Genomic DNA, 13,381 nt, shown 5'->3' with positions numbered 1-13,381 from the left:
CAACACGACGGCTGGAGGAAGAGTGCCTCATCTTCTGCCTAGGAACCCTCCAACCACAAGGGATGAATGCAGATTTCTCCAGCTTCCTAATTTCCCCTCCCCCCACCTTATTTCAGTCCCAACCCCTGGATTCAGTACCAGCCTCTTGACCTGCAATCTTCTTCACGATATCTCCGCCCCCACCCCCTCTCCAGCCTATCACCCTCACCCTCTTCCACCATATTCCCAGCACCCCCCTTTTTATCTCAGCTCGCTTGGCACAGCAGCCTCATTCTTGATGAAGGGCTTATGCCCGAAACGTCGATTCTCCTGCTCCTTGGATGCTGCCTAGCCTGGGTTTCTCCAGCACCATATTTTTCCAACTCTGGTACTCCAGCATCTGCAGTCCTCACTTTCTCCCAGTTTTTTGAAGGACCTGTTTCATTCAGCAAACCAGATAGACTTAGTTTAGTGCATCAACTGTGTCCTTGAATGTCCATTGAGGTGTTATTCTCAAAACCCGAAGTGGGATTTAAATTTACATTTTGGTTCAAGTGGTACATGCATCAGTGATCAGGCCAAGCTATAGAAATCAAACAAAGAAATTTTATCCATTGAAATCTCTTGCTCCAGAAAGATTCAGACGAACTGCAATGACTCCACTGGTGTTGAGTGAGATCTGTTCACTGTACACAGATTAGAATCAAGATATGATCATCCACATTTGTCCACTGTGTCTATTTATTCACTGAAGTAAACGGAGTGTTACAACATTTAACTACTGGCCGACATCATTTTCATGAATAGTTTTGGTTTTAATGATGAACTGTATCTGCCCAATATGCTTTCACGTTTTCCAGTGTGTTTATCAGTTCAAATTTGTATGATTGAAATTAACAAAAGTTAACTATATTCAACACTTATTAGCACATTTCATGGGTCAATTTCATTCACTTAAAAGGCACATATTTATGTTTCGATTGTAATTGCAAGATCCCCAGTCTTTATTGTACAATATTCAGCTCTTCAACTCACCCAGGAAAAGAAAACCTATGCCCAAAGGTAATAAAATAGACTGACTGGTACTTTATAAAGAATGCAAAGAAGCTTAAATCAGACAATTAAAATGAAGCAGGGGAGTGGTGGGACTGAAGACAACAGATACAATCCTCTGTCTCTATCTACCTAGACAACCTTTTGCATAAGAGCTGTACAGCACAGGAACAGACCCTTCAGTCCAACTCATTCATGCTGACCAGATAGCTTAAATTAATCTAGTGTCATTTGTCTAGCATTTGGTCCATAACACTAAACCCTCCCTATTCATATACAGATGCCTTTTTAAATGTTGTAATTGTACCAGCCTCCACGACTTCCTATGGCAACTCATTCCATACACACATCACCCTGTGAAAAAGTTGCCCCTTAGATCCTTTAACATCTTTCCCCTTTCACCTTAAACTGATGCCCTCTAATTCTGGACTCTCCATTCTGGAGAAAAGCCCTGTCTATTTATCCTAGTCATGCCCCTCATGATTTCATAAACTTCAGTAAGGTCACTCCTCAGCCTCTGAAGCTCTAGGGAAAATAGCCTCAGCCTCCCCTGATAGCACAAACTCTCCAACCCTGGCAACAACCTTGTACATCTTTTCTGAACCCTTTCAAGTTTCAGAACATCCTTCCTATAGCAGGAAGACCACAATTTCATGCAATATTCTAAAATGGCCTTACCAATATCTAATATAGCTTCAATATAACCTCCGAACCCCTGTACTCAATGCTCTGACCAATAAAGGAAAGCATACCAAATGCCTTCTTCACTATCCTATCTACCTGCAACTCTACTTTTAAGGAGCTATGAACCTGCGCTCCAAGGTCTCTTTGTTCAGCAACACTCCCTAGGACCTTACCATTAAGTCCTGCTAAGATTTGCCTTTCCAAAATGCAGCACCTCACATTTATCTAAATTAAACTCCACCTGCCACTCCTCAGCTCACTGGCCCATCAGATCAAGGTCCTGTTGTAAAGAGGTAACCATGCTTGACGTCAAGAGCTCATTTTCATGAACAGATTGAGTTTTAATGATATAACTACATCTGACCAACATGCTTTCACTGTGTAGTTTTACGGTACCTGGTCTGTAACATCATATACGACTATGATGCCATGTGCTCCTCTGTAATAACTGGACGTGATTGTTCGAAACCTTTCCTGACCAGCTGTGTCCCACTGGAAGCAAGAGAAACAGAAATTCCTTTTCAGTCAGAGTTGAAATCATTGCAGCTAACGGGTCAGAATCTTAAACAATAATTATTCTGAAGTGGATGCCAGCTATTATTGCCCGTGCACGTTGTATTGAAAAAGAAACTCACTTGTGGGATGTGGGCCTCACAGACCAGGCAAGCTTTTATTGCCCATCCCCAGTTGCCCTTGAGGTGGTGGTGGCAAGGTGCCTTCATGAACCACCACAGTCCACGTACCTTTAGGGCAGGAGTTTTCAGAATTTCAACCCAGGAACACTGAAAGGACAGCCATAGGTTTCCAAGTCAGGATGGCAAGTAGCTTGAAGATGGTGGTGGTCCCGTGTATTTGCTGCCCTTACCCTTCTCAATGGAACTGGTTGTAAGTTGGAAGGTGCTGTCTGAGGATCTTTGGTGAATTTCTGCAGTGCATCTTGTAGATAGTACACACTGCTGCTGCTTCTGAGCATTGGTGGTGGAGGGAGTCGATGTTTGTGGATGTGGTGCCAATCAAGTAGGCTGTTTTATCCAGGATGGGTGCTGTGGGAGAGCAGTACCCACCAGGCAAGTGGGGAGTATTCCATCACACTGCTGATTTGACAATGGTCGACAGGCTTTAGGGAGTCAGGTGAGAGTTACTTGCTGCAGTATTTCTAGCCTATGACATGCTCCTGCATCCCCTACATTTACACGGCTGAGTCCAGTCTGGTCAATGGTAACCCCTGGAATGTTGAGAGTCAGGGAGATCAGTGATGGTGATGCCATTGATTGTCAAGGGGCAGTAAGTAGATGTTCCTTATGGAAGCTAATCACTGGCAGGCATCTGTGGCACAAATACTACTCCCCCACTTGCCAGTCCAAGCCTGGATTTTATTCAGGCTTTGCAACATTTGGACATGGACTGTTTCAGTATCTTAGGAGTGTGATGATGCTGAGCATGTGCAATTATCAGCAAATATTTCCACTTCTGACCTGATGGAGGGGAGGCCATTGATGAAGCAGCTGATGACAACTGGGTCTGGGACACTATCCTGAGGAACTCCTGTAGAGGTGTCTTGGAGTTGAGATAATTGACCTCCAATAACCACAACCATTTTCCTATGTGCCAGGTACAATTACAACCAGTGCAGAATATGACCCCCTACCACTCAGATCCCCATCCCCACCAGATTTGCTGGGGTTCCAATAAAAGTGGTCTTGATATCAAGGGCTATCACTCTCACCTCTGGAGTTCAGCTCTTTAGTCCATGTTTGAACCAAGGCTGTAATGAGGTCAGGAGCTGAGGCGTCCAGGCGGAACTCAAACTGGATGTCACTGAGCAGGTTATTGCTGAGCAGGTGCTATGCAACAGCACTACTGATGCCACATTCCATCACTTTACTGATGCGGTGTAGGAGTGGTAATTCACTGGATTTGATTTGTTCTGCTTTGTGTGGGACTTGCTTGGGAAACTTCCCACATTGTTCAGCAGATACCAGTACTGCAGGAATTGATAGGATTTGAACTGATGTCCCCAAAACATTAGCCAGGGGATCTGGATTACTATTTTAGTCTCAATACTACTATGCTATCACTTCCTGTAACACTAAAATATGAGTCAGTTTTCCAAATTTGTTTTGTGTTTTCATTTAAAAATCATGAAATAGCACATTAGAAATATTTAACCTGAATTTTAGCAATTTCTGCAGCATTTAGAGATACTTACAATTTGAAGTTTGATAGTCTTGCCATCTAACTCTATAGTTCTGATTTTGAAGTCCACACCGATTGTACTGATATAACTTTCTGTGTACGTATCATCCTGGAAATTAACAGAATATTCAAGCTTGATATTGTGAAGTACAGTTGGACCAGAATGAAACCACCTCCTTGTTGTCGATTAACAATCAATCTGAATTGTTCTCAGTGCTATGGTTTCGTGGCTTCATCCACCTGGACTGTAATATCTATTCAAACCCAGAACTGGGTTGCATTTTGGAAACATGTTAAGAAATTATGAAGTACCTCTCTGCAAAGATAGGGCCTAAAAGTGCACTCAGTGTTAATAATGGTTACAGCTGTTTTAAAAATGCTGTTTACCTTCAAAAGGAATAGACTGCCATATTTTTTGAGGAAGTAACAAAAAAGATTGATGAGGGCAGAGCGGTAGATGTGATCTATATAGACTTCAGTAAGGCATTTGACAAGGTTCCCCATGGGAGACTGATTAGCAAGGCTAGATCTCACGGAATACAGGGAGAACTAGCCATTTGGATACAGAACTGGCTCAAAGGTAGAAGACAGAGGGTGGTGGTGGAGGGTTGTTTTTCAGATTGGAGGCCTGTATCCAGTGGAGTGCCACAAGGATCGGTGCTGGGCCCTCTACTTGTTTTGTCATTTACATAAATGATTTGGATACGAGCATAAGAGGTACAGTTACTAAGTTTGCAGATGACACCAAAATTGGAGGTGTAGTGGACAGCGAAGACGGTGATCTCGGATTACATCAGGATCTTGAACAGATGGGCCAATGGGCTGAGAAGCAGCAGATGGAGTTTAATTCAGATAAATGCGAGGTGCTGCATTTTGGGAAAGCAAATCTTAGTAGGACTTATACACTTAATGGTAAGATCCTAGGGAGTGCTGTTGAACAAAGACCTTGGAGTGCAGGTTCATAGCTCCTTGAAAGTGGAGTCACAGGTAGACAGGATAGTGAAGGCGGCATTTGGTATGCTCTCTTTTATTGGTCAGAGTATTGAATACAGGAGTTGGTAGGTCATGTTGCGACTGTACGGAACCACTGTTGGAATATTGCTTGGAATTCTGGTCTTCCTATCAGAAAGATGTTACGAAACTTGAAAGGGTTCCGAAAAGATTTACAAGGATGTTGCCAGGGTTGGAGGATTTAAGTTATAGACAGAGGCTGAACAGGCTGGGGCTGTTTTCCCTGGAGCGTCAGAGGCTGAGGGGTGACCTTACAGAGGTTTACAAAATCATGAGGGGCATGGATAGGGTAAATAGGCAAAGTCTTTTCCCTGGGGTCAGGGAGTCCAGAACTAGAGGGCATAGAGACCTACGGGGCAACGTTTTCACACAGAGGGTGGTATCTGTACAGAATAAGCTGCCAAAGGAAGTGATGGAGGCTGGTACAACTGCAACATTTTAAAGACAGTTGGATGAATAGGGAGAGTTTGGAGGGATAAGGGCCGGGTGCTGGCAGGTGGGACTAGATTGAGTTGGGATATCTGGTCGGCATGGACAGGTTGGACCGAAGGGTCAGTTTCCATGCTGTACATCTCTATGACTATTTGTTTTCAATTCTGATAATACTACTATCTGCAGTTTGCATTCATGAACTAAGTAGATCCTTCATGAGCAGAAATGTAATCAGTTAGTGAGTGGGACTGAAGGTCCCTCCCAGGTTATAATAATCAGTACAATACATGCCAAAGAAAGCAATCAAAGCATCTTTTGCTTATGGTGAAACGACACATGCAACAACGAGTTTCTGACTACCACTTAGTGGAAGCACCTATAAAATTATGCCAGAAAACGAACAGAAGCACTTTTGCTGTTATATTGCTCCCGGTAGTTTTCAGTTTTCTGAGTAGTTAGCACCAGCCCCAAAGTTTAACAAGTTAACAACCAGCCATACATTCGGAGCATGAGGAACATTGTGTTGATCAAGGATCAGGTTAAGGAAAAATAGCTACAGATATTAACTTGCAAGCTGCTGCTTTTTGAAACAGCTGTATGCAACAGGACAACTTTGGTTTTGACTGCTCAAACTTATGAAAATAGCCCTGCATTATTCACCACCCAAGACGAGGGTGTTAAAGACTGGAAGCAGTTTCCTTAAAAGTACTATCAATTGCTTTCATATTACTAGGAGTGAGACAATTCAGGACAGCATTTATACAGCAAAAGAGTTTCCTGAAACAGTGCTCCCAGCTGCAACAGGAACAATGCACAATGTTTTAGAAGAAGGCTGATTCAATTTCAAACTGACAAATGCAGTTTCAGCCTGCCCTCAGCCAACCCAGTTGGAAGGAGGGACAAAACATAAACATCACAAAATGCAAATACTGGGTGTGGCACATTTGCTTCTTCATCTTGTGTCAGCTTGGTTAATTTAGCTCTCAACAAGGCGAGTAGAGTGGTGTGAAAGGTCAGCACAGCACTCTCCATTGTAACTCTACAAGAACATCATGGATCAGACTAAGGATTGTAAAAAAAAATCACGTCTCTCTACCTTTCAGCGTTGGCTGGTTTGTATGTTGGGACTTGTAGGACATTTTGTTCCTTTTTAATACTGTTGAACACAACGGTTTTCATATTTCCAATTGAGGCATTTTAATTGGATTCAGGACACTACATTCTGTAATTAATGTCCATCCATGTATGACATGTCAACTTACATCCTAGTCCTGAGTTACCATAGAAATTCCTCAACTTTCCCCACCCCAAACTCCATGTGTATCAGTTGCCTTGCTGTTTAAGGCACACAAGTGGAGCACAATCTGAACAAACAGGAGTGTTTCCAGTTTAGCCACCAATTTAGTATTTCTGCTCAGATTACAGTTTTTATGCAAGATCACCAATTGGCAAAGATTTTAATTGGTGGGGAAAAAGGGGAACAGTTGACATTTCCTCCTATTTTGCCCACTTCCTAACCATTCCACCCTTCAAAAGCTAAATTGCAAATACTAACATTTCTGAAAACAATTAGATAAATCACCATGAACCAAAAGTCACATGCTTAACGCTTTCAAATTTTCAGCGAGGTCAGGATCCCAAGTGAGGACATGAGCCGAAACTTCAGAGGTACAAAGCTCCAAGACAGCAATGGGCACTATGGAACTCTGACCAAGTTGTAACAGGCAGGCTTCCCTTCTGACACAGCTCTGCTCTCAACACCCCACTGAGGGCTTGCAAACGTTTACAAGCCTCAAAGGGTTCATAGTCGAGGAACACTTGGGAAGCACAGCATTGGATACTTTGCCCTGGAACACAGTTAAGAAATTACAAACCTGTAATTTACTACCTTTATCTGTGAGTTTCCAATGTAGACTTTCACACTGCATTATCAACATGCTCTCCCTCCTTTACAAACTATCCCAAGCAGACAGAAAAGAATCAATCTTATTTGGCCCAACTTTTACCAGCCACAAGAATTAATGCAACTCAAAATTAGTTACAAAGTTTTCTGTTATGAGAAGTAAATTAAATATTTTGGAAACTGTGCTGAGATAGCACAAAGGAGTGAAAGAATAAAGTTAGCAGACACGAAGTCCAATTGGAGTTCGACATATTCAATTTACACACAGATTCCCTGTTTGTGAAACTTAAGGCAAACAACAGGCAACAATGAAAGTTTTCAATCCAAACAAAACAAACTAGAAACCTCATCATTCATCTGGAAACAGTGTGCAGTGTTATACAGCTACAACCCTTGGAGGAATAACACAGCAAAAGAAACATTTCATAGATCTAATTCTGCTTGATACAAAAAGGTGGAACAGTTACTATCATATCCCAAATTTTTTGTCCATGGGAGAAGGTAGGAAAATAGTGAGTTCAGACCATGGCTGCAATATACGCAAGAAATAGGACACAGTTAAAAATCACACAACACCAGGCTATAGTCCAACAGGTTTATTTGGAAACACTAGCTTTCGGAGCGTTGCTCCTTCAGGTGGTTGTGGAGTATAAGACAGTAATACACAATTTATAGCCAACATTTAGCATCATAATAGTTAGTGATATACTGAACAAACCTGAATTGTTAAGTTATTTTGAAAAAGTCACTTAAAAGTAGTTCTTGGATTTACATATTAATGAACCAAAACCTGCATTCTAAAAGGTGAAAGACTTAACAATCCAGATTTGTTCAATATATCACTAAATATTCACATTGCCTCTTTTGCAGATGATGTTTCCTTTATGAGTAGGAACAGTTTCTCTTTCTCAACTCTAGCCAGCCCACTCAGTTTTGAAAACCTCCATCAAGAAAGGTTTGTTATCTGCCCCCTCCTATACTCCCCATTTACAGCTAGAAAAATGGCTCAGAAATCATTAAGGGTGGCCATTGCAGTAAGTGTGGCCCAAATAATTCCCCTCTCATCCACTAACTAGCAAACAGGGCAAAAAACTAGCAGCTGTGTCTTGCCTTTTACTTTGTTCACCATGCCCAACTTCTAAACCCCTTCCACCTTCCCTCCAAAAAAAAACATCCTGAGAACAGCAAATGTCAGAGTCCAAAACCCAAAGCAGAGCTACATTACCAAGGTAATCTAGGAAGTAATCAGGGCAAGTTAAATTATAGCATTACACCCATCATTCATGCTACCTTCCACCACATAGGAAGGGTTCCTTAAGTAAGGCAGACATGACTATCGGGATCAATACATTTCAAAGAGGTTCCATTGAAATTCATCCATCCACTGTCTCCATTTTCAGAGTTGACAAAATGTTTAATCTCTTTTGCAGATAGTCAATTAAAACTGAAACACAAATGTATACTTGTAAACTATAAACATGCCCCTCAAGATTCATTCACAATTAGACACCAGCATGAACATTGCATGAGAGGAGTGTTTCATTTTGGAAGATTGATGAAATTACAGTGAAGAGCATCAAGATAGTTTGGTCGTGGTGAAACCTGGCTATCTGGGCTTTGAGTTACACCTAGTAGCAAACATGTCCCACATCACATACTTCATACATCTCCCCTGCCATATTTGCAGAGGATTTTAAATCCACACCCTTGCAATGGTTTCCTTTTCAAGCAGCAACAGTTTGCCCAGTCACTTTTGAAACCCTCTATGAAGGAAGGCTTGTTCCCTGCCCTCAACCATACTCCCCATTCACTGCCACATTAGTAAGAAATCGATTCATTTTACTTTTACAATTACACCAGATTCTCATCACCGTAGTTATTTTACTGCACAATGTTACTAAACCACTGCAAATAATCTAATCTAAAAACCGAATGTAACAGGTACAAACATCAGCACAGGATAACAAGAGCCCAGCTTAGCCTGCCTCAATTTGCCCCTCAGTTTTGAGGGGGTGTTTTTGGGGTGGAGGAAAGGAGCAAGGCCATAAGATATCGGCACAGAATTAGACCATTCAGCCCATCAGGTCAACTATGCCATTTGCTCATGGCTGGAATGTTTCTCAACCCCATAACCCTTGAACCCCTTACTAATCAACAACTTCTCTCTTTCAATGGCCAGGCCTATAAAAGCCCTCTGTATCAATGAGTTCCACAGATTCACCACCCTAGTCTCTGCTGCCAGTGGAAGCATACTATTCATGTCCACTCAGTCAAGTATTCTGTACGTTTCTATCTGATCTCCCCCTCAATCCTTTACATCCATTAAATAAGAATCCAGAGTCCTCAAATGCTTTTCATATGACAAGCCCTTCATTTCTGGGATCATACTTGTAAATCTCCTCTGAAACCCCTCCAATGGCAGCACATCCTTCCTTAGATACAGGGTCCAAAAAGGCTCTCAATATTCCAAACATGGTCCGACCACAGTGTATACAGCCTCAGCAGTACATTTCTACTCCTGAATTCTAGTCCTCTTGAAGCGAATGCTGACTTGGCTTTTGCCTTGCCAACTGAACCAGCATGTTAACTTTAAGAGATAGTCCTGAACCAGGACTTTCAGGTTACTTGTGCTTCAGACTTCCAAAGCCTTTCCCCATTGAGTAAATAGCTTATACTTTTCTTCCTATCAAGGTGCATAAACTCTCACTTTCCAACATTGTGTTCCATCTACCACTTGTCTGTCCACTTTCCATGCTTATGGAAGTCCTTTTGCAGCCTCCACTGCTTCCACAACACTCCCTCCATCTTTTTGACAACTGCAAGATTAGCAGCAATGCCCTCAGTTCCTTCATCCAAGTTGTTAACATATAACCAGAATAGCTGTGGGTCCCAACATTAGCCCATGATATTCCACTAGTTACCATCTTGAAAAAGCCTCCTTTAGCCCCACTCTGCCTTTTGCCAGTCAGCCAATCCTCTGTCCATGAGAGTACCTTGCCTCGAACACCATGAGTTCTTATTGAGCAACCTTCTGTGCTGCACCATATCAAAGGCCTTCTGAAATTCAGAGTAGATCACATTAATTTGCTCTCCTTTATCTAACTTCTCATTACCTTTTCAAAGAATTCTAACAGATCTGTTCGGCGTGACCTCCCTTGACAAAGCCACTGTTTTCCCTGGAGGGTCGGGGGCAGAGGGGTGACCAATAGAGGTTTATGAAATCACGAAGGGCATGGATAAGATAAACAAAGTCTCTTCCTTGGGATGGAGCAGACCAGAACTAAAGGGCATAGGTTTAGGGTGAAGGGGGAAAGATATAAAAAATAGGGGCGGCTTTTTCACAAAGAGGATGGTACGTTTATGGATTGAGCTGCCGAAGGAATGGTGGAGGCTGGTACAATTGCAACATTTAAAAGGCATCTGGATGGGTTTATGAATAGCAAGGGTTTGGAGGGATATGAGCTGGGTGCTGGCAAATGGGACTAGATTGGGTTGGGATATCTGGTTGGCATAGATGAGTTGGACCGAAGGGTCTGTTTCCATGCTGTACATCTCTATGACTCAGCCCTATTTTACCATGCACTTCCAAGTACTCTGCAATCTCATTTTAAAGTGGGTTTTAAAATCTTACCAAAAACTGATGTCAGACTAATCAGCTTATAGTTTCCTGTCATCCCTCGTATCTTAAACAGGGATGTTGCATTAGCAATTTTCCAGTTCTCTGGGACTCTCCCTGACTCCAGCAATTGCTGAAAGATCAATCTCCTCATCTCTTTCAGAATTACTGGGTGCAGTCCATCTGATCCAGGTGATTTATCCACCTTCAGACTTTTCAGCTTCCCTAGCACCTTCTCCTTAGTGATGGCAATTATTCTCATTTCTGCCCCGACTCTCGAAGTTCCAGTACACTGCTGGTGTCTTCCACTCTGCCATTTCTTTGCTCCCCATTACTACCTATCCAGCCTCATTCGCCAGCAGACCAATATCTAAAAAGACTGCTGTAAAAGCTAGCCTTCTCTTACACTTCATTGTTTCCCTCCTCATTGCTATTTTAAAGCTATTTGCTGGCTTTTAAAAGGGTTTCCAGAAATATTCACATTATATGTTTTGCTTTTATGCTGAAAAATGTGGTGCTGGAAAAGCGCAGGTCAGGCAACATCCAAGGAGGAGAATCGACGTTTTGGGTATAAGCCCTTCTTCTAATGTCCGAAACGTCGATTCTCCTGCTCCTTGGATGCTGCCTGACCTGCTGCGCTTTTCCAGCACCACATTTTCCAGCTCTGATCTCTAACATCTGCAGTCCACCCTTTCTCCATGTTTGTTTTTATGCTGTCTGACTTGCCTTATTAGCCACGGTTTTCTCATTCTTCCCTCTGTCTGTTTCTTCTTCCTTGGGACGAAATTTTGCTATGCCTCTCAAATTACCCCACAAACTCCTGCTATTACCGCTTCATAGTTTTCCAACAAGGTTTCTCTACCAATTAACTCAGGCCAGCTCCTCCCTCAAATCTGTGTAGTTACCTTTACTCAATTGTAATATTGTTAGATCTGATTCCAGCTTCTCCTCCTCCAACTGAAGGGTGAATTCTTTCATATTATGGGCACTGCTCCCTAAGGGTTCCTTCAGCTCAAGTCTACCTTTTTATACATTGCCTGGCCCAGCATCTCTATTTCATTTAATTAGTACTTAATTTGACTTTTAAAGATTCCATACTAGTCATTTAGTTGTAAGCCTGTAAATATTTCCCTTATTTACGTTCAATCTGAAAGTAATAATAGTCAGTCAAATTAGTAGCTATCACCAAGTGACCTTAGTTCTCCTGGGATGTCAATTTTTGTGCTGAGCCTCTGATCCTGAGCTTCAATTTATCCTGTTAAAAACCATTACAAGCTATGAGGCAAAAAAAAGCATACAAAAAGCACCTCTTCCCCTCTGCTCCAAATTCCCAGTGCTTCTAATTTCTCTGAACTATATACTCTGGCTGTGTCTCACTCTGGATGCAATCTCTCCTTTACTGTACAAAGCTTACTGATCTCAGGGAGATAAACAGTACAAGAAAGGAGACAACTGTCTTCTAACAGATGATCAATCTTGAAACCCAAGAACTTCAAACCATTAACAGTTCAGAATACTCTCTTCAGATACAACTCAAATTGGAAGGAGCTTGTGGGTTTTCACTTTATTCTATTAGCGGCAAAGTGACAACCACTCCTGCCTCACAGCATCAGGTACCCAGACTTGATTCCACCCCAGAGTGACTTACTCCCCAGGTTTGTGCAGTTTCCTCTTACTGCCCAAAGATGTGCAGATTGGGTGGACGGGCCATGGGAAATGCAGGGTTAGGGTGAGTCAGATGCTTGGGTGGGGTTGGTGTAGACTCAACAGGCTGAATGACATATTCTATGATATCAAATGTATAATTGTGGGTGTGGCATGGACCAGTCACTTCCTGTAGTTTCTCTGTTACCGTGATAACTATTTAGAATTAACCCATACCTGGGAGAGGTAAATGTGTATTAAAATGTATTAACAGGGTGAAGTGAACCGTTGGATGTAAACAGTATATGCAACAACAGGCCAGTCATAAAGCTGGTATAAAACATTGACAGCAAATTACCAAAGAAATGAATGCTATACTTACTGCAAATCTAAGAAGGAGACAAGATTTTCCAACACCGGAGTCTCCAATCAGCAGCAGCTTGAATAAATAGTCACTGAAATAGATAAAAGAGAAAAGTTTGCCAAAGATTACACTAAGAACTTGATATTCTTTAACAATATATTATGGCTAAAATAGTCATTTGCAGAGTGTCATCTTTCATAATTGTACCTGCATAAAAATAGAACTCTCTCACCCAAATACAATTATGCATTTGCTGCCTTACTTCTCAATTATTATTCATGCCACACCTGAGAATCTTACGATAATAGGATTCAATGACTTAGCTTCACTGAAGAGTGCCCTGGATACATTGTCAGATAGCCACACCCAACAGCATCTCAACTGAATTGGATATCCTTCCCAGTGTCACTGTGCACATGGGGGAAGTAAAGAGGACCAATACCTTCAATGCCTTTAATGTCGAATATCATCCTAACAACAGATACACAACTGTTTATCC

General features: G+C 42.0%; 1 protein-coding gene across 1 annotated transcript in view; it reads right to left on the bottom strand.

The window, feature by feature from the left end:
* Positions 1-13,381, bottom strand: part of LOC140483357 (ras-related protein ORAB-1) — a 28,021-nt gene that overhangs the window by 5,931 nt on the left and 8,709 nt on the right. The window contains exons 2-4 of the mRNA XM_072581556.1: positions 12,901-12,973; positions 3,926-4,021; positions 2,113-2,208 (exon numbers count right to left, since the gene is read on the bottom strand). Coding sequence (XP_072437657.1) covers positions 2,113-2,208; positions 3,926-4,021; positions 12,901-12,973 — 265 coding nt within the window. The remainder of the gene's footprint in view (positions 1-2,112; positions 2,209-3,925; positions 4,022-12,900; positions 12,974-13,381) is intronic.

This window comes from Chiloscyllium punctatum, chromosome 11, assembly GCF_047496795.1.
Source record: "Chiloscyllium punctatum isolate Juve2018m chromosome 11, sChiPun1.3, whole genome shotgun sequence".
NCBI classification, from domain to species: Eukaryota; Metazoa; Chordata; class Chondrichthyes; order Orectolobiformes; family Hemiscylliidae; genus Chiloscyllium; species Chiloscyllium punctatum.
Note: the sequence above shows the minus strand (reverse complement) of the source record. Positions and strands in the feature narration are given on the sequence as shown.